This window comes from Oncorhynchus masou, chromosome 32, assembly GCF_036934945.1.
Source record: "Oncorhynchus masou masou isolate Uvic2021 chromosome 32, UVic_Omas_1.1, whole genome shotgun sequence".
Lineage (NCBI taxonomy): Eukaryota > Metazoa > Chordata > Actinopteri > Salmoniformes > Salmonidae > Oncorhynchus > Oncorhynchus masou.
The window spans coordinates 31,771,955-31,791,826 of NC_088243.1; the positions used below are offsets into that span (position 1 = coordinate 31,771,955).

Below are 19,872 nucleotides of genomic sequence, written 5' to 3' on the forward strand. Positions count from 1 at the left end.
ATGCGTAGGGGGAAACACAGTCTAACTGATGACCGGGATAACCTTGCAGATGTCCGGCCTGCCACAAGGAGTCGCTAGAGCGCGATGGGACCAGGAAATCCTGGCCTGCCAAACCGTCCCGGACAACGCTGAGCCAAATGTGCTCCGCCTCATGGGTCTCCCGGTCATACTTACATATTATATTAATATTTTTGTTCACGTCTCAACCCTGTTCCATCCAAAGAAAATCAGACAAAGGCTTTGATTTCTTCAAACAGATGGAAAAGGAGTCTTAGAAACCATCTACCAGAAAAAGTCTTAAAGGCATTAGAAATACATCAAAACACAATGTTGAAGTAAAGACCCTTACCAACTTATATCAACATATATTTAGTTTAGGAGATTTGTTGCTGCCTTCTGTTGGTTTAACAAACATTGCTTTGAAATTCTGTTTCCTAAAAACCCACATATCTAAGATATTTTCTAATTTCTCTCCCTCATTAGGAGGGAGGACAATAAAAATTCACAGAAGTAACACAAAGATAGGACTTGATTAGTTCTTGTTTTTACTGATATCAATTTTGTTTAGGAATTATTAAGGGATTAAAATGTGAAATTCTGTTACCAAATCAGTAACAGAATTCCTGAAAAAAATCTAACAATTTCTGTATTTCAATTGGCTACAATGGGAAATCATAGTCACAAACCACAGTTGGGTCACCTGCTACTGTCCTCCCTTCCACTGGTATACTGTTATGTTCAGCTAATAACCATGTTCTTTCTCATCTTGTGGTCAAAGCAAGAGTGTGTAAAGTATGGACAAGCCCTCCCTCGTTCCAATTAATGTCACCTTTCCTGGCTCTTAGGGTAGCCTAGCGGAAGGTTGCGAGTTCAAACCCCCGAGCTGACAAGGTACAAATCTGTCGTTCTGCCCCTGAACAGGCAGTTAACCCACTGTTCCTAGGCTGTCATTGAAAATAAGAATTTGTTCTTAACTGACTTGCCTGGTTAAATAAAGGTAAAATAATAAATAAAATTACTGACACCTACCCATGAGCCCCCTCCCTTTCCATTTACTCTAGCCAGAATCCTCATCCACTGAGCACCGACCGACACCGTATGTCCATGGATGTTGAAAAGTAATTGAAATGTGATCAATCCGCCCTGGCCTGGATTTCAACGTCCACAGACATCTGGACCGGCCTTAAATTTAGCCCAAACATAGGCGTCCATGAGTAGTTCAGATTCTTTCCATTCTGGACCAAATCATAGATGTGTATGTTTCACAAGTTTGGACAGTACAGTAAAGCAAAGCATAGTACAGGACAGACCTGTACAGTAGTTCAGTACAGGAAACAGTAGATCACACTAGAGTTGAGTACACTTATGTACTGTACGTCTGATTGGTCCGGACCAACCAAAATTGGTGTAGTTTGTTGTCGAAGGTCATTAAAATAATAGCCAGTGTGTAGAATAATACCCAGATATGCAGAGGAGGATATTCCATATTTCTATCTTTGTGTACCTATTTAGGATACATCACCATGAAGAGAATGACATTCATAACTTTGCATTTATGTGTAGTACAGATCAAAGACCCAATTCTGAAATTACCGCAATACTGTTACTGGGTGTAAATCCACTTTACTTATTGTAGTTCAATAACCAAAATAGATTTTCAAAGTCACCCCATTCTTTATGCAGACATGGATGAATCTTAATCCGGAGCAGATTAGAGGTCGACCGATTTATTGGAATGGCCGATTAATTAGGGCCGATTTCCGATTGTTATGAAAACTTAAAACAATAAATAAAAAAACGGCCCTATTTTAAAAATAAATAAAATTAGGTAATTCTGGTATTTTAGGGCTCCAATTTTTTAAAATTAATTAAATATATATATATTATTTTTTTATACCTTTATTTAACTGGCAAGTCAGTTAAAAGAACACGGCCTAGGAACAGTGGGTTAACTGCCTTGTTCAGGGGCAGAACGACAGATTTTCACCTTGTCAGCTCGGGGGATCCAATCTTGCAACCTCACAGTTAACTAGTCCAACGCAATAATGACCTGCCTCTCTCTTGTTGCACTCCACAAGGAGACTGCCTGTTACGCAAATGCAGTAAGCCAAGGTAATTTGCTAGCTAGCATTAAACTTAACTAGTAATATTTTTTATAAGATAAATACACATGGTTGATGATATTACTAGATATTATCTAGCGTGTCCTGCAATGCATATAATCTGACTGCGCATACAAGTATTTGACTAAGCGGTGGTAGGCAGAAGCAGGCGAGTAAACATTCATTCAAACAGCACTTTCGTGCATTTTGCCAGCAGCTCTTTGTTGTGCGTCAAGCATTGCGCTGTTTATGACTTCAAGCCTATCAACTCCCGAGATGAGGCTGGTGTAACCGAAGTGAAATGGCTAGCTAGTTGGCGCGCGCTAATAGCGTTTCAAATGTCACTCGCTCTGAGCCTTGGAGTGGCTGTTTCCCTTCCTCTGCATGGGTAACGCTGCTTCGAGGGTGGCTATTGTCATTGTGTTCCTGGTTCGAGCCCAGGGAGGAGCGAGGAGAGGGACGGAAGCTATACTGTTACACTGGCAATATTAAAGTGCCTATAAGAACATCCAATAGTCAAAGGTTAATAAAATACAAATCGTGTAGAGGGAATAGTCCTATAATAACTACAACCTAAAACTTCATACCTGGGAATATTGAAGACTCATGTTAAAAGGAACCACAAGCTTTCATATGCTCTCATGTTCTGAGCAAGGAACTGAAACGTTAGCTTTCTTACATAGCACATATTGCACTTTTACTTTCTTCTCCAACACTTTGTTTTTGCATTATTTAAACCAAATTGAACATGTTTCATTATTTGTTTGAGGCCAAATTGATTTTATTGATGTATTATATTAAAATAAGTGTTCATTCAGTATTGTTGTAATTGTTATTATTACAAATAAATAAAAATGTTAAAAATATATTTTAAATAAACAAAAATTCGGCCGATTAATCGGTATCGGCTTTTTTGGTCCTCCAATAAATCAGGAATCGGCGTTGAAAAATCATAATCGGTCGACCTCTAGAGCATATATTTAACAGAGTTTCTGGAAATCATGGTCACAAACTGATGGAGATTTTACAGAAATGTGTAACTTTTAATCTGCAGTTATTCCATTAAATGTGTTTTTGTCAAATGTTCTGTGTAACTTGTTAAAGTAGTCCTTGTGCATAGAGTTGTAGGATTTGTTAAAACTCTGAAATCAAATGGGTTTTAAATTTGGCATAGATTGTGAAAAATCTTAGTCAGTGCAATTCCGTTATCGTGGAATTGCCCCAAGGTCGTTTTAGTCAAATTCTGTTTGAGGCTACCAATTGAATACAATCATTAATCTAGTCAAACAGAAGTATTAACCAAGTCAAGGTTAAAAACAGAGTATAGTATTTGGAGTATATTTTAGCCTAGGCCTCACCTTCAACAATGCAGAGTTACAAAGTATGACCTCTGTTTCAAATAGCTACAGTATGACAGAGGAATAAGTAAAAAATAAGTAACATTGTAACACACAGTACAAAGGATTACATCTGATCAACTGCTTTTGTCTGAACGGAGTATTATGGGCTGTTTCATTAATCACCCTGTTGAGGTAAAATAACTGACATGCCTGCTGTATGCATTCTGAACCCCTAGCTGTAATTATTTGAATTCCTGGTTGCTACAGCCTATTAAACCAAAGTTAAACTTCACAGACTACTGAATGTAAATGCCACAAGCATGACCTCTGTTACTTCTTGGAGTCCACAGCCCGGCCCCTGGGAAGCTATAGTTCAACTTATTAGAACACTGTTCAACATTATCTATGGGAATGGGGCCTGCATGTTTGACTACTGAACAATGGCAGGCATCTTAACAAATGAGAATTACAGGTCCATGAGATCTCTTTGAGCCAAACCAGGTCTAGTTGGAAGAAGAGCTCTGGGCCCGTTTTCCTGAAAGCATTTTAATGCTAAATTCATTGTTAGAAACAATGGTTCTAATGATGAAGTTATCCTTAAGATACTTTTGGCCCTGGTAATTTATGACGAGTACAGCAGCCCCTGGCTTTGAACACTAGTATGGTATTTCCACAGACTGAGATGAAGGTGAGACGTTCTGAAGGGTCACTGAGTAATCAGACAGTCTAGAACAGGTGTAATCTACAGATGTTTCCATTTCAGCTTTCATTCGTCAGAGGTTGATACCATAATAGTCATATGACCCTGTCTGTTTGTGATGACAAGATCGATGTCAAAGACATACAGTACCAAATAAGGTAGACATGTACTGTAGTTCTGACAACACCTTGTTGTTCACCTTCTCCACACTGAGCATGCAAATTGTCTCTCAGTAAAGACATCCCTCAATGGGACATTTCACTGACAGCATGACATCTGTATGTCTTGTCAAAGAGCACTATAAATCAAACATGAGAAATAATCCCTCATTTTCTCACATGGTCCCTGTGATACAATAGGATTCATTCCCACCAGGAAGCTTTTTTTTCATTTTTCCAACAACAACTTTTGTTCACGTCACTGAGAAGACTGCATTACCTGTCGGTTTCAAAACATTGCGAGATTGGTTTGCAAACGTTGACATGTCAACCTGCTCTGGCTTCCATGTTCATATGTAAATTCTACATTGGACAAAAGGTTGTTTTTCCTCATGGGCTATATTTACAGCCCAGTCAAAGCAGTTGCTATGGAGAGACTCAGAGCTCTTAGACAGTTCTAAGACACATTACACAACATGTCCCGCCTTCCATAGGAGGAACTGATTACATAGGTTAAAAGGACTCAATGCAAAGATGTCAGATAATAAATAACTAAAGGGTATAAAAAAAATACATAAGATAACAGAAGGGCCTAAATCGATCCATAGTGATGTTGAAACTAATCTAAAACTGGGATTAAACCATGACAATTATACTTTTGATAGAGTTTCTAATAATATCTTATAAATTGAAAAATACACCTCAGAACAAAATATTCAAATGAAACGTACTTTGTAGATTCTCTGGACATACCTTTAACAAAAGAGTGCAGTGACTTGGTCCTCACCGCCCAGGTCCTCACTATGACGAAGGTGAGAAATTCCAATGTTGTCCTGAGACATCCCACCCTTATTAGGCATGTAAGTATTAACTCCCTTCTGCTCACCTCCAATCTACTGAACCGCAGTAGAGAGTCAGGGAAACTTTCATCTGATGAGTGAGCACCTTCCCTCTGTGCCAGACACACCCCTATGACTCTACATCTGCAGCTAGCACCCCTCACATCCAGTCAGATGTTTCCTTATGAACAAAAGTGGACCGCATAATGGATACTTGGTAGTCATCATAATCCTTATGTTGTTTGATAGGAAACCCTCTCCATTACAAGTGACCAAACCAAATCAGGAGCTAGGACAGAGGAACATGAGTGTCCGTCTCCAACATCCAGAATGCAAATCCCTCTCCCTCCTCTAGTTGCATGGGCACCTTTGAAAACAGGGGAATGTCCTCTTCGCTCTCTAAGAGGAGGCACTCTGTCTCCAACACCATAGTGTCATACAGTTCTCCTGATCCCTGGACTCATTTCCTGTTGCGGTCTGATATTTGCATGCAAGTGGCATGGTGTTCACCAGGATTAAAATTAACCATATATAAAAGTCCCTTCATTGTGTATGTCCTTCCTCCTAAGCAGGCACCAATGTGGCCCCACCTATTCAGTTAGTACTACTTCACATAGTTGTTCTTCTAAATCATCCTGACTCATGTATCAAATGAAGCTGCGTGATTATTGAAGAAGGTGAATCATGTCCAACAAGGCCTTGTGATTTTGTACCAGACATTGACTGAAACTACAGAGCACTCTGCTGGACACAGAATAAATATTGGATCTTATTCACACTGTTGAGGAAAGGGTTCACAAAATGGCAAACTGCCATGCCAGACAGCTTATTATACAACCTTTTTGTAGTAAAATACCAAGAACTTGAACATGTTGTTCCCTTTGTTATGCTTTGATTCATAAGAATAGTTATAATCCAAGATCATGTTAAACCCTGTCAAAACAAGTTGTAGAAATACTTGAGGAATTTACAGTTCACATGTCCATGAGCACGATATTTACGTTCCTGAATAACTGCTGCAAGGCATTCTTGATTTCTTTACATCGGTTTCTCTTGACTGTGCATTCATAATCTGAATATCTAGCGGAGAATCCCTTCTAGCCATAAAGAGGACTGGCCACCCCACATATGCTCTCTCTAATTCTCTTTCTTTCTCTCGGAGGACCTGAGCCCTAGGACCATGCCCCAGGAATACCTGACATGATGACTCCTTGCTGTCCCCAGTCCACCTGGCCGTGCTGCTGCTCCAGTTTCAACTGTTCTGCCTTATAATAATAATTATTATTATTATTATTATTATTATTATTATTATTATTATTATTATTATTATTATTAAACCATGCTGGTCATTTATGAACATTTGAACATCTTGGCCATGTTCTGTTATAATCTCTACCTGGCACAGCCAGAAGAGGACTGGCCACCCCACATAGCCTGGTTCCTCTAGGTTTCTTCCTAGGTTTTGGCCTTTCTAGGGAGTTTTTCCTAACCACCGTGCTTCTACACCTGCATTGCTTGCTGTTTGGGGTTTTAGGCTGGGTTTCTGTACAGACCTTTGAGATATCAGCTGATGTACAAAGGGCTATATAAATAAAATTAATTTGATTTGATAAAGAGGACCTCCTCAAGCCACAAACTGGAAAATCCAACCCTCTAATTGAACGATGACTACTTTTTGTATGTTGTCATTCACTCACAGGAAAAATCTCCTGTGGATCCGAAGGTGCCCCTTATATCGGTTAACTGATCCTTTCAGAGTCAAGGGCTTGGCGTCACCCTGTTTTGCTATAGGATAAAGCCAAGAATGGCATTTCTCTCTACATCTCAATGACCGCTTCAATGCCCCAATATTCCTTCATCCTTTAACACACACCCTTACAACCCTGGCCGGGGTTATCAGTTCCTCCACAGAGATCAGACAAAAGGAACGTGGGGTGTCTGGAGTTTATCCCCTTGGGAAAGACTCCTCCCCACTTGGCTGTGGTGAAAGACTCCTCCCCAGGAAGCAGCATATGCACAGAGATTGAAGCTGAGGATTAGTCATAAATCTACACCAACTATAGGACAGGAAAAACTCAATACCATAGCCATGAATCACCACTAGCGACAAGACAATGATTTTTCTTTCTTAATTTGTATTACAACTTGTTATTTTTTACATTTTGTATTTGGGCTTTTGTAATTAAGAATTGAATATCGTACTGCATTGTTGAGGGGAGTTAACCAGAATGCAATCTCTTTCTTGCTTCTAGACTTTGTTTTATTTACACTTTACTTTTACCTCTAAAAGGACATTAAAGGGGATGTTAATGATTAGCTTGGAGGTCAGTAAATAAACCCGAATAGCAGCAGTGACTGAGGCTGAGCACACATAACCTGAACCTGCATTCCACACGAAATGTCAAGGTCAGAGATCTAGCTAGTTGTTGGTAAGTTTGGAGAACTCCTGTGCTTACAAGTGAAACTGTTTGTGGTTGACATTTTTTCCTAAGACACCGATTATCCTTCAGACCTGTTCTTAAATATTTGAAGGTTCACTGTACACTTGTTTAATGTGCATTCTTCCATTTCAGTTACCTGGTTCCTGACAAGGAAACATGTAAATCGCAACTGTCAATTATATACATTCACACTATAATATATTATATACATTCACACAACTGTCAATTATATACATTCACACTATAATATATTATATACATTCACACAACTGTCAATTATATACATTCACACTAGAATTTCCCGCCAACTTTGTAGTAGATACCTGAGAACTCAAACAAACCTTGTAATTTACAGTGATAAGACTGAATTGGGGGACAAGGGAAACATTTATCTGCACTGCACCACCATTCCAATACTAATAAGGGAAGGAGAAAGTGGTTGAAAGAGATTCAAAGTTTTAAAAGACACTTCTGTTCAAAAGACCCTGATTTAATCCTGTTAGTTTACTTGCAAAGCAACGTTTGAGGGGTGAAGGATCCAGCAGTGCCAAATTGACCTCAGTGCACAGGCATGTGATGATCCACTTATAAGACTCCATTCAACATGACCCCCAAAGAGCCACTTCAGTTGGGGTTTATTTAAAGTCCCATTTTCTCTGGACAACACACGCCATCTGGGTCTGATGGAGGTCCGAGCACATTGTAACCTTTACCACCAGGCTGTGTGTCCACAGACAGGCCCATGGCCCATTAGCACTTCCCTGCAGAGTGAGCCCCACTGAGGGAGGGCAACATTCTGGGGACAGCTGGGCAGAGAGGAGAAATTGTTAACTGACATATCACACAGGAAAAGGAAACAACTCCAAATACAAGCAGCATCATATCACAGAGGAAACTAATGTGGGGTTTTCTAAACAGAACAAGATTCTGGAGAGCTTTTCTAACAGACAGCACAATAACAAGGCGAACGTCCCCAGACCTTGGAATGAGACTCAGAGTCTATGACTAACTTGCGTAATCTACTGGAAGAGTTCTGGGTGGAATGTAATTGTAAGGGGCAGTAAGATCATTCACATTGAAATGAATCAATGTGACTGATTGTGGGGAGTGGGAGGCAGGGTCCTGAGCAATGCAGTGGAAGACATTGAATGTAGTGCTGATCCTTTTCACCATCTGCCCAAAAACATTGATGAATAGGAGGTTGTCTCTGTAGAAATATAAGTCCAGTGTCCATCTTACAGTTTGTGTTGCATAGCTTGGTCCCAGATCTGTATGTGCAGTCTATAGGTCATGGCATGACAGTAATAGAAGAGTTGGCTGAAGCACATACAGATCTGGACTGGGTCAGACTAAAAGTCACTGCCAGTGCCACTGAATGAGACTAGCATTAAAACCCTTTCTAAGCAGTCTCCATGTGGGACCAGTATGCATGTCACCGGATCTGGTGCAGCCAGCTAACCTATGGCTGACTGATAGAGGAGCAGAATGAGGGGTAAAAGAGTTCAGCTCTGGAGGCCCCATTAACAAGCAGCACTCAGAGAGGAGCAGTCATCCCTGCCTGGCCAGGTCACCAGTCTGTAGCCCCAGGCCCACTGGGCTGGAAAAGCTGCTGCTTGGACTGGTTCCCATCGAATTCCTCAGTCTCCTACCCCTTTAAAGCTCCATACATTCTGCAAACACAGCTACATTCCAATTCCAGTCCTCATTACTAAGTAGGTCAGGGGTAGCTCTCATCTTTGGCACCCTGGTCCTGAGGTTTGTTGGTACTGGGTTCAGACATGTTGTTCCATCAGCAGCTTCACACAGCGGTGCTTTAGCTTTCATACAGCATGGAGATACTTATATCCATTTGGTTTGTTCGTTTGCTTAGAAGAAGTCAGAATCCCCCAGATATTCTTTCAGCTGAGTGGTCATGTTATAAACCTTTGGGCTCTTTTGACCCTAGAGGTGAATTTGAGCGGGATAGTCACGACAATGACAGACTTCATTGTTTACCTTTCAACACACATTCCTCTTGCCTCTTCACTTCGACCAATCATTACATAAAAAGAGAGAGACAGCATTCCAAGCTGCCTGTTAACAGTTATCCATCCAAAGCAGGAGACAAATCGACAACTCCACTCCACACACACTAGTCAAAATGAGCAGCAAGATGTTTTTTTAACTACAATACAGGGGGGGGGGGCTAAATCAAAAGTTGAGATGTTTTAGAGGCTTCAATTGTGAAGTTAGTCTGAATGCAGTCTGAGCTATAGGCAGTCTGATGGAACGGGACAACTCTTCATGAGGGCGGCACACGTCCCCCCCTCCCAGCCACTGGCCTCTTTTGGCCGTGGTGGTGGCAAAGGGACGGGCGGGGAGGAAAAACAGAGCCATTGACACATTGGCATTCTCCAGCCAGAGTGAAAGCTCAGTGCCAAAATGTATTCAGTGGAGAAGGGGGGGGGGGGGGGCATTGTGGACACGGGCAAGGTCTTTTACTGAAGATAATTAGCAATTGAAATACCATGGAATTTAAGGAAGCACCCCCCACCATGCAGGTCAGCTACATATGCTGGCCAAAGCATAATCATTGTTTTAGAGTCAGACACATCCTGATCCTTATTTTGGTCTGAGCTATGCAGAAGGGGCAGTCCAGCTCCGGAATCACACAAAGCACCGCTCTGCCAGGTCAGCCCTGACAGACTGTGGGCAGGGAATTCATGGGTCTCTGAGCTCTGCTTTTCCAATCCTTCAGATGTCCTTTATTCTGCACATTTCTAGCCCTTTCCACCTACCCATGCAGTACTTTGGCTGACGGCAAATAATCTGCAATTTTGGATTAGAATGCCCTTCTATCAATGTTACATTAGCTCTCCAATGCCGGGACGCAAAACAAACATTACATTAAGTCAAAGGAGGTTAGTAATGGACTTTGAGCTGTAGACTGCCAAGTGATCATTGTTTGCCAGTGCATCTGAGATGTCACATACTGTACGACTAACTATAAAAAGGTCAATAAGATGTTAAAAAGGCTGGTCTTACCTTCCCCCATTGGGCCCTTATGGAGAGTACTGTGGGACTCCTCTGGCATGGCACTCAGGCCTCAGGACCTGCCAAGACAGAACAGAGTCAGGTCTCAAGTCAGCACAAGTGGACTCATTGTAGTAACATTAACATTAAACTTAAGCTTTCACATAATAATGCAACTCTGTTTTATTTTTTAACTAGGCAAGGCAGTTAAGAACAAATTCTTATTTTCAATGACGGCCTAGGAACAGTGGGTTAACTGCCTGTTCAGGGGCAGAATGACAGATTTGTACCTTGTCAGCTCGGGGGTTTGAACTTGCAACCTTCCGGCTACTAGTCCAACACTAACCACTAGGCTACCCTGCCTCCCCGGCAGCAACAGAACAAAACATTTTGTTCCTCTGATGTATGGCCAATGTTGTGATGCCCTGTTGTCAGTCGCCTCAATCTAGATTCTACATTCCATAGTATTGATGACAGCATGTCCATCTCCCAGAAGATGATCACCAGAATCAGAGATGTATACCTTTCCCATTGCTCAGCTGCCCCAGTTATGTGCTTGTTACACCATCGTATTGTGTGCTTATACAATCTATACCATGCGAGACAAACTCATTCATTCCCCACTCCTCTAAGCTTGCACAGGTGTGGGGAAAACTAGCTGGATTCTTATCTGCATTTAATAGAGAAATTCCTCACATTCCACTGATTACTGCATGGTTAGTCTGTGTTTGAGTGGCTGGCACAAGCTCTGACGTATGGGGCTCCAGAGGGCTTTGTATATTCCTGAGATTACAACATGAGCTCATACCAGACCAGTGACTGGAAGTCTGGGGGAGTGACATGAGACAGAGCTGGAGGGTCCTAGCTGGGATGAGACATCCAAATACTGCAGCCACCCGAAGAAAAGGTTGACGGGAATGGTGAAATTCAGTCAAATTAAAGCCTTACAGTAACCAAACCACAAAAACATTTCCAATAGCTAGCAACACTCTTCCATAAATTGCCCTTTGATTTAGTAAGGACAAGGATTTAAATGCATCTAAAGATCTTTTTCAGACATAATTGTTCAGGCTACACAGGTTGACACAGGAGGCTGCTGAGGTGAGAACGGCTCATAATAATGGCCAGAATGGAGCAAATGGAAACCATATGTTTGATACCATTCCACCTATTCCGTTGCAGCCATTACCACGAGCCCATTCTCCCCAATTACGGTGCCACCAACCTCCTATGGTTGGGAACTTCAAACACAGTGGCCTGCAGTTAAGTTTGGCCCTCATCACGCCAAAGTACTTTGGTCTTACTGATGAGGAGTGTCACCTATAGGCCCAGCCACCCTGCCAGTTTCCCACATCACTGCTTCTCTCCCTCCTTAAATCAAATGAATACAAAATACTGGGCCTGAGAACTCGTCTCCTGTGATTCCTAGTAAGCCTCCATCTTTCAAACAATCACATTTCACCGCAGCTAGATTGGAGAGGCAGGAATTTGTCAGGGATTAGTATTGTGCACTGTTCCGAGTGCAATCTGTGGCCATTGACCCGAGCAAGCTGACTCGCTGAGGCCAAGCCCACTGCCACGGGAGTTGGTCAACTATGTTGCACAGGAACGCTGGGAGAAAACAAGACCCCTGCTCAACACATTATATTCACTTGTTTAACAGTGAGAAGTGTGCCTGCAGCGCCTAGTGCATTGAGCTACTGAACAAATCCACTTCCGACAGGTCTGGAACTCTGACCTCAGAGCTAACCCAGTTGAATAACCACAACTACACTAATCTCTGAACCCTCACCTGGTAAATGAGTGGATACACAAGAAAAGAAATGGCTCGAAGGTAGACCTCTATTAAGACACCCACGTTCAAAAGTTTGGGGTCACTTAGAAATGTCCTCGTCTTTGAAAGAAAAGCACATGTCCATTAAAATAACATCAAATTGATCAGAAATATAGTGTAGACATTGTTAATGTTGTAAATGACTATTGTAGCTGGAAACGGATGATTTTTAATTGAATATCTACACAGGCGTACAGAGGCCCATTATCAGCAACCATCACTCCTGTGTTCCAATGGCATGTTGTGTTAGCTAATCCATGTTTAGTATTTTAAAAGGCTAATTGATCATTAGAAAACCTTAGACTTGCTACAACCTAAACTATAAATTCACAGCGTCATTTCGTTACCGTGAAATTCCCCATGTACAGAAACCTGAGAAAACCAACTTGGATGGAAAAATGTAATATTAAATGAAGTTGTCTTCTAGCAAGAACAAGGTCAGCAGAGCAATTTATCACACCCCAACATAGTTGTACTGCGTTTTAAACTTCTATTATCCATCATCTCAGGTTTGCTGAGCTATGAAAACTGTAAATCACTATTTTCATAAAGGTGGGAAGCACAGCTTCCTTCAAATCCTTAGGAAAACACTAGCCAGGCTGACACAGTCATGTGAAGGGGGGCCCCTTGTGCTGGAGCCAGCCTTCGTTACACACAAATGGATAGCATTTGTTCCCACAGCTGATAAGTGTGTTAGCCGCAACCTGAACCTCCCTTCTGGAGATCTGGAGCTTGTTCTCTAAGTGGACCCAGATGCCACCACAAATAATCTAATGGTTGTTAAGTTCGAGCGCTACAATGGATCACTTGGTCTGTAATATCCCTTTCAGCGGAGTAGATAATGTCCCTTGTTCCTGTGATCTTACGGTTTCTGAGCTTGAATTCTAACTGGAAACCTTTTCCTAACAGACGACAGTTGACAGGCACATGTTGCCCTGAGAGACTGTGCTCAGTTGGAGAAAGGGAGAGAACGACAATTCTAATTAGGTCACTGTATTAACTGTGTGTCCAATGCCCCACCACAAACGGATAACCATAACAAGCGGCCGACACTGTCTTCCCTGTACTTGAGACCCTACGCCTGGCATTCTTGGGGAGTGATTACTATCTGGGGAATATCATTCACCACTGACCGCTCCCAGTGTTGGGAGGGAAGTAAAACTTTGAACTAATAACAGAGGGCAGACTATGGAGGGTAAGAGAAGCCCAGGCATCTCCTCTGGGTAGACATGCCCCTCTACATCTCTCCAGAGAGGTTTACAGACAGTGGGCACAGACTGAGCAAAAAGGAAGTGACATTTAACCAACCTGGGAATTTCCTATTGAGCACCAAGGATAACATCAATAATATTGATTTTTGAACCATAGGGAATAATTTCATATCACTTACTGACTCCATAGTGCCTGGGGGAGGTATCTGTCAGAGGCAATGAAATACAGTGGGGTTGGAAATGATTGACAACCCTAATAAAGATGAGCGTAAATTACTATACTAAACAATTCAAATAATAAGCTATGGTATACTCAAAGTAGGAAATTATATTATACTGAACAAAATTATTTTAAAAATGCAGGGTTGGTGCCATGTCTCATGAACTGAAAAAAATAAAATTAAAAAAGCCAGAAATGTTCCATACGGGTCTCCCGCACTGCATCGCAGCGCTAGCTGTGACACCAGAGACTCTGGGTTTGCGCCCAGGCTCTGTCGCAGCTGGCCGTGACCGGGAGGTCCGTGGGGCGATGCACAATTGTCCTAGTGTCGTCCGGGTTAGGCCGGTAGGGATGTCCTTGTCTCATCGTGCATCAGCGACTAATGTGGCGGGTCGGGCGCAGTGCACACTAACCAAGGTCACCAGGTGCACGGTGTTTCCTCCGACACATTGGTGCGGCTGGCTTCCGGGTTGGATGCGCGCTGTGTTAAGAAGCAGTGTGGCTTGGTTGGGTTGTGTTTCGGAGGACGCATGGCTTTCAACCTTCGTCTCTCCCAAGCCCGTACGGGAGTTGTAGCGATGAGACAAGATAGTAATTACTAACAATTGCATACCACGAAATTGGGGAGAAAAGGGGGTAAAATAAAATAAATTCCATATGCACAAAAAGCTTATTTCGCTCAAGTTTCACACAAGCTTGTTTACATCCCTGTTAGTGAGCATTTATCCTTTGCCAAGATAATCCCTCCACATTCGAAAAAGGCTCAGTGCCATTATCCTCGCAAGGTGAGGTATTGAAAACAGGGGTGCAAATAACTGATCCCTAACTCTGAGAGAAAAAAACATCCTTGTTAAACAATCTTAATATAAAATAATTCCCCCCCTTTTCTTTTTGCATACAATATAGCTCAACATTTGAAATGTTGCTAATCTTTATCGAAAGGTGCGAATACCCCTTCTGTATGTGAATAACAGCCGAGTGAGGGAGAAATTACTTCACTTTTGGCTGCTGTGTCAGAAAGTAATTTCCTTGTTGCATATACAAGTAACTGACAAAAGAAAAGAAAATGCTTGAGTAAATGAGGGCTAAAGTATATTGAAAGCAGATGATTCCACACAGGTGTGGTTCCTGAGTTAATTAAGCAATGAACATCCCATCATGCATAACAATTATTTTGGCCTCTATTTTGGCTAGAAGACATCTCAGTGACTCAGTTGCTCAATCATGTAGAGAGAACCTGCTCCCTATTACATGCAACTGTAAACATGTCTTCCCCCATGAATGATGCAGCCCCCCCAGGCCAATTGAGCGATCGCGTGTGACTAACAAATTTCAGTTAATTACTGTAGCTCCCACCTTGGGCCAATCAGTGTAATTCTGTAAATGCCAGATCTCTATGGCAAGACGCAGCATTCACCCAAGTTTAGTCAAAATCGTGCCAGTTCAGCCTGAGATATCACGTGTGACTAATGGACGGGGACAGATCCACAGTCCCCTCCCCAAATTCATCGTGGGGGACAATTCACTTGGCAAATTAACGGTTTCGGCGTGCGACATGAATCAATAAAGCATAATAGGAGGGGGCAGGCTGAGAATACTGCAGTAGAATGTAGGCTGTGCCACCTTTCTCACAGTCAGACTATATCACATTCCCTCTCCCCAACAAGTCTCAAGGGATTCTGGGAATACTACACAAGTCTCTGGGGATGTCCTCATCCAGACAGAACACTGTCAGGATGTTTATATTCAGAAAGTGAAAAATAAAAAGCTAACCGAGCTGACTGAGACAGAGCCTTTATTATTTCAGTGGTAGGGCCGTGTTTATCTTGCTTGACCTCTTGCTTACCCCTGTCTACACCCACAGAGGGGGAAAAAAACTCACAATTCTCTGTGTCAGAGAATTACCCTCTTTCCCACATTACTCCTGCACTATGTCCTTGACACAGCCCACAAAAGACCAACAGCCTTTCATTCACAGGAGAACACAATAAACCAGACACATACTTGCACTCGATTTCAATCAAACCAGCTCCTTCTAGAATAGCATTTTCGTAACCTTCGACTTCTCCCAGACATTTAACATATGGGTCGTTCCACCTCAAAAAGCACTAGAAAATAGGTTCAGATCCTTAAGAATAGCATTCCTGCAATATTATTTTAATCTAAAAAATAAAGCAAATTGATTTATTTAAAAATGGGCTATTGAAATAAGATTAATATAATTTGCAATAAATATAGTACCTAACATCCGATTTAGACCAAACGTCCTCCTAAAATTGAGTAAGACATTAGGAACCCCCCACATTTTATTTTTTTAATGCCCCTCAAGGACCCCCCACACCAATCCCACCTAAACAACCAGTATACAGTATCAGTTCTCTATGTCTGACAAGTAGTATGGAGCTGCAGCTCAGTGTTGTTTCTTCATACTATGTTTTCTCCACCATTGAGGAATTAGCCATTGAAGTTGTTAGGTTTAAGTCCCAGCATACATCCTGACTACTAGATGGTGCCATTCCTGCTATTCTGTGAACAAATTGTGAAGAATCCCCCCCCCCCATTCCACTTCAAACTGCAAGATGATCTCAACACCCACCATCTCAGATTGTTCTGAAATCATTTCTGAAGTTAGAAACCGATAAGATTAGCATTTCCGCAATATTAATCCTATTGATTGCACACAAATTGGCCATTTAAAGGATTTTTATAATCAGGGGTGAAAATAAACTGGTAAGGTCCGGTATTGCGTCCCGGTAAAACATAACCCTATCTCAATAATTAACACAAAATGCCAAGAAGACTATAGGCTATTAAACCATTATTTTACATGACCATGTCAGCCACATTAAACATTTGCGAATTTACTTGAAACCGGGTGGTATACACTCCAAATTGCATTGTGGTTTGATGAGACCACATACATTTTGCAAGGCAGAGATGAGTGGCACACTGGTCTAAGGCACTGCATTTCAGTGCTAACTGTGCCACTAGAGATCCTGGTTCGAGTCTCGGCCGTGACTGGTTCGCAGCCGGCCGTGACTGGGAGACCCATGGGGCGGCGCACAATTGGCCTAGTGCCGTCAGGGTTAGGGGAGTGTTGTCCCATCGAGCACTACCAATTCCTGTGGCGGGCAGGGCACAATAGGTGCACGGTCGCCAGGTGCATGGTGTTTCCTCTGACACATTGGTGCGGCTGGCTTCCGGGTTGAGCGGGCATTGTGACAAGAAGCAGTGCGGCTTGGCTTCGGGGGAGGACGCATGGCTCTTGACCTTCCTCTGCTGAGTCCATACGGGAATTGCAGCGATAGGACAATGGGATACCACGAAATTGGGGAGAAAAAAAAGAAAGAAAAAAGTGGCTGATACGGAGACACATACGGACAGCATTGGACACGTCAATTCAAGCTACAAGTGTCGGCCTAATGACGAAATCGCAGAACACCTTTAGGTGTTTTGTAAATATAAATGCAATATGTAAAGTGTTGGTCCCATGTTTCATGAGTTGAAATAAGAGCCCAGAAATGTTCCAGTTGCACACAAAAAGCTTACAACTCTCAAATTGTTCAGATTTGTTTACATCCCTGTTAGTGTGCATTTATCCTTTGCCAAGATAATCCATCCACCTTAGAAAAAGTCTCAGTGCCATTATCCTCGCAAGGTGAGGTATTGAAAGCTATTGAAAACAGGGGTTCAAATCATTTATGGTTTAGATAGGTAAATGAACATACCTAATGAGTGGAAAATGCTGTCTTCGACATTGGCAAATTAGGACGTTACTGGTGATGAACTGGACTTGAGCCATAAAAAAAAAATCTCAGTACATAACAGACGAGCCAGTCACACTTCATATACAATGTAAGCTATGGGATGGTAGCTAAGTGCACAGACAATGCACACAACACAATACTTCCTCCAAGCTAGCTAACCACTGTAGCTAATATTGACATAACTTGCTAATCCATTATGATTCAATTTTCATGAAACAGCTGCCAAGTTAGTGCAGTGTCCTTAGCTAGCTAGCTATGTTGTGCTAGCTGGTGCATATGCTAACACTAGCTACCTAAGCATTTGGCTATGTGCTGGCACTGGCAGTACAAGATGTGGCCATCTGGCTAGTATCTACAAGGCCTTTTTACAAAATAGCAACATTATCAGATTGCTTATGGTCTAAATTCAAAGCTATAGTCATGGATATGCATTGTCCAACACCACCACTGCCACCTTCTGGTTTGGAGTATTTTTACAAGGCTGAGTGGCTGACAACTTTCAAGGTCTTTGCTGTTTGAACACAAAACAGATTTAACAGGGTCGGCAGTCAGAGGTGCTAAGTATTGTTGGCAGGCAAACATTTAACAATCCTACCTCTGAGCTTTACCATGTTTTGAGAGGAGAGGGGAAGCCTGCTGGTCAAACTTAAAGGGCAAGTCCTTAAACTGAGATAGAGTCTGATTTAAGTGCAGTTTTATAGCACCGTCAACATTATGATGGCACAAACACTCCCTCTGACCTCAGATCTCCAGTCCTAAATCACACTCCACTTTCAAAGCAGGCTAATGTTTATCTTCTACGTTGACCTCTAACTCGGTGCGGAATCCTAACTCAAACTTTGGAGCCCAGGAGGGGAAAACCCTCAATGTTTTCCACTTTGACATTGCATGTGATAGTTCTCATTTTCAATTAAGTGTATTCAGAACCAACGCAGTCTTGTTTAGTCCTGAAATATAGTGAATAAGGTGTTCAGAGTCAGACATGACCAAAATCTATTATCCAACATTAACCCTAACCCATGGACAAGGCTAAGCACATCTTTGTACTTTTTCATGCAACACCAAACTAAGCTACTGTTGACCACCAAATAACATGTGAGGTTTGTTTGTCCAGGAACAGACTTATGTAAGGCTCTTGGTGGTTTACTAAGATATCTATAGACGTAAATGCTTGAGTCATTTTGCGAGTGAGATAAGGGGCATGAGTTGAGAGACGTGTGAAAGTCACCCTCTCTCTCTGCAGCTCAGCCCTTATCAGTGCGACTATCAGGAAGCAGAGAGAGAGCTAGAGCAACCCAGTGTTCTGTGTAATGTGTACATACAACAAGTTGCATGTGTACAACAGGCTAGTAGAGAACAAGACGTACCTGTCTGTGCCACCGACAAGGAACAGTGCATCTCCTCCCAGAAGAACCATAAGACACTTCACCCAGTGTTGCCCTTGATGTTCAGTACTGAAGATATTCAATGGAAGTAGGTTAAGTGCTTTCTACTTGGAATGGACAACACTCTTCATAGGGGTCCATAGAGTGATCGTTTATCTATACTGAACAAAAATATAAAAAACAATTTCAAAGATTTGACTGAGTTACACACAGTTCAAATAAGGAAATCAGTCAATTGAAATAAATTCATTAGGCCCTAATCTATGGATTTCACATGACTGGGAATACAGATACCTTTAAAAAAATAAAATAAAATTAAAAGTAGGGGGATGGTGCAGAAAACTAGTCAGTATCTGGTGTGACCACCATTTGCTTCATGCAGCGCAACATCTCTGTCGCATAGAGTTGATCAGGCTGTTGATTGTGGCCTGTGGAATGTTGTCCCACTCCTCTTCAATGGCTGTGCGAAGTTGCTGGATATTGGCGGGAACTGAAACACGCTGTCGTACACGTCGATCCAGAGCATCCCAACCATGCTCGATGGGTGACATGTCTGGTGAGCGTGCAGGCCATGGAAGAACTGGGACATTTTCAGATTAAAGGAATTGTGTACAGATCCTTGCGACATGGAGCCATGCATTATCCTGTAACATGAGGTGATGGTGGCGGATAAATGGCACGACAATGGGCCTTAGGAGCAAGTCACGGTATCTCTGTGCATTCAAATTGCCATAGAGAAAATGCAAATTGGGTTTGTTGTCCGTACCTTGTGCCTGTCCATAACCCCACCATGGGGCACTCAGTTCACATCAACAAACCACTCGCCCACACAACGCCATACACACCGTCTACCATATGCCCGG

The 19,872-nt window shown here is 42.2% G+C and overlaps 1 protein-coding gene across 1 annotated transcript in view; it reads right to left on the reverse strand.

Annotated features, from left to right (window-relative positions):
* The window catches only part of LOC135525934 (pleckstrin homology domain-containing family G member 3-like), a 47,505-nt gene that overhangs the window by 25,542 nt on the left and 2,091 nt on the right, over positions 1-19,872 (reverse strand). Inside the window, exons 3-4 of the mRNA XM_064953907.1 lie at positions 18,992-19,170; positions 10,605-10,672 (exon numbers count right to left, since the gene is read on the reverse strand). Of these exons, the coding sequence (XP_064809979.1) occupies positions 10,605-10,653 (49 nt within the window). The 5' untranslated portion in view covers positions 10,654-10,672; positions 18,992-19,170. The remainder of the gene's footprint in view (positions 1-10,604; positions 10,673-18,991; positions 19,171-19,872) is intronic.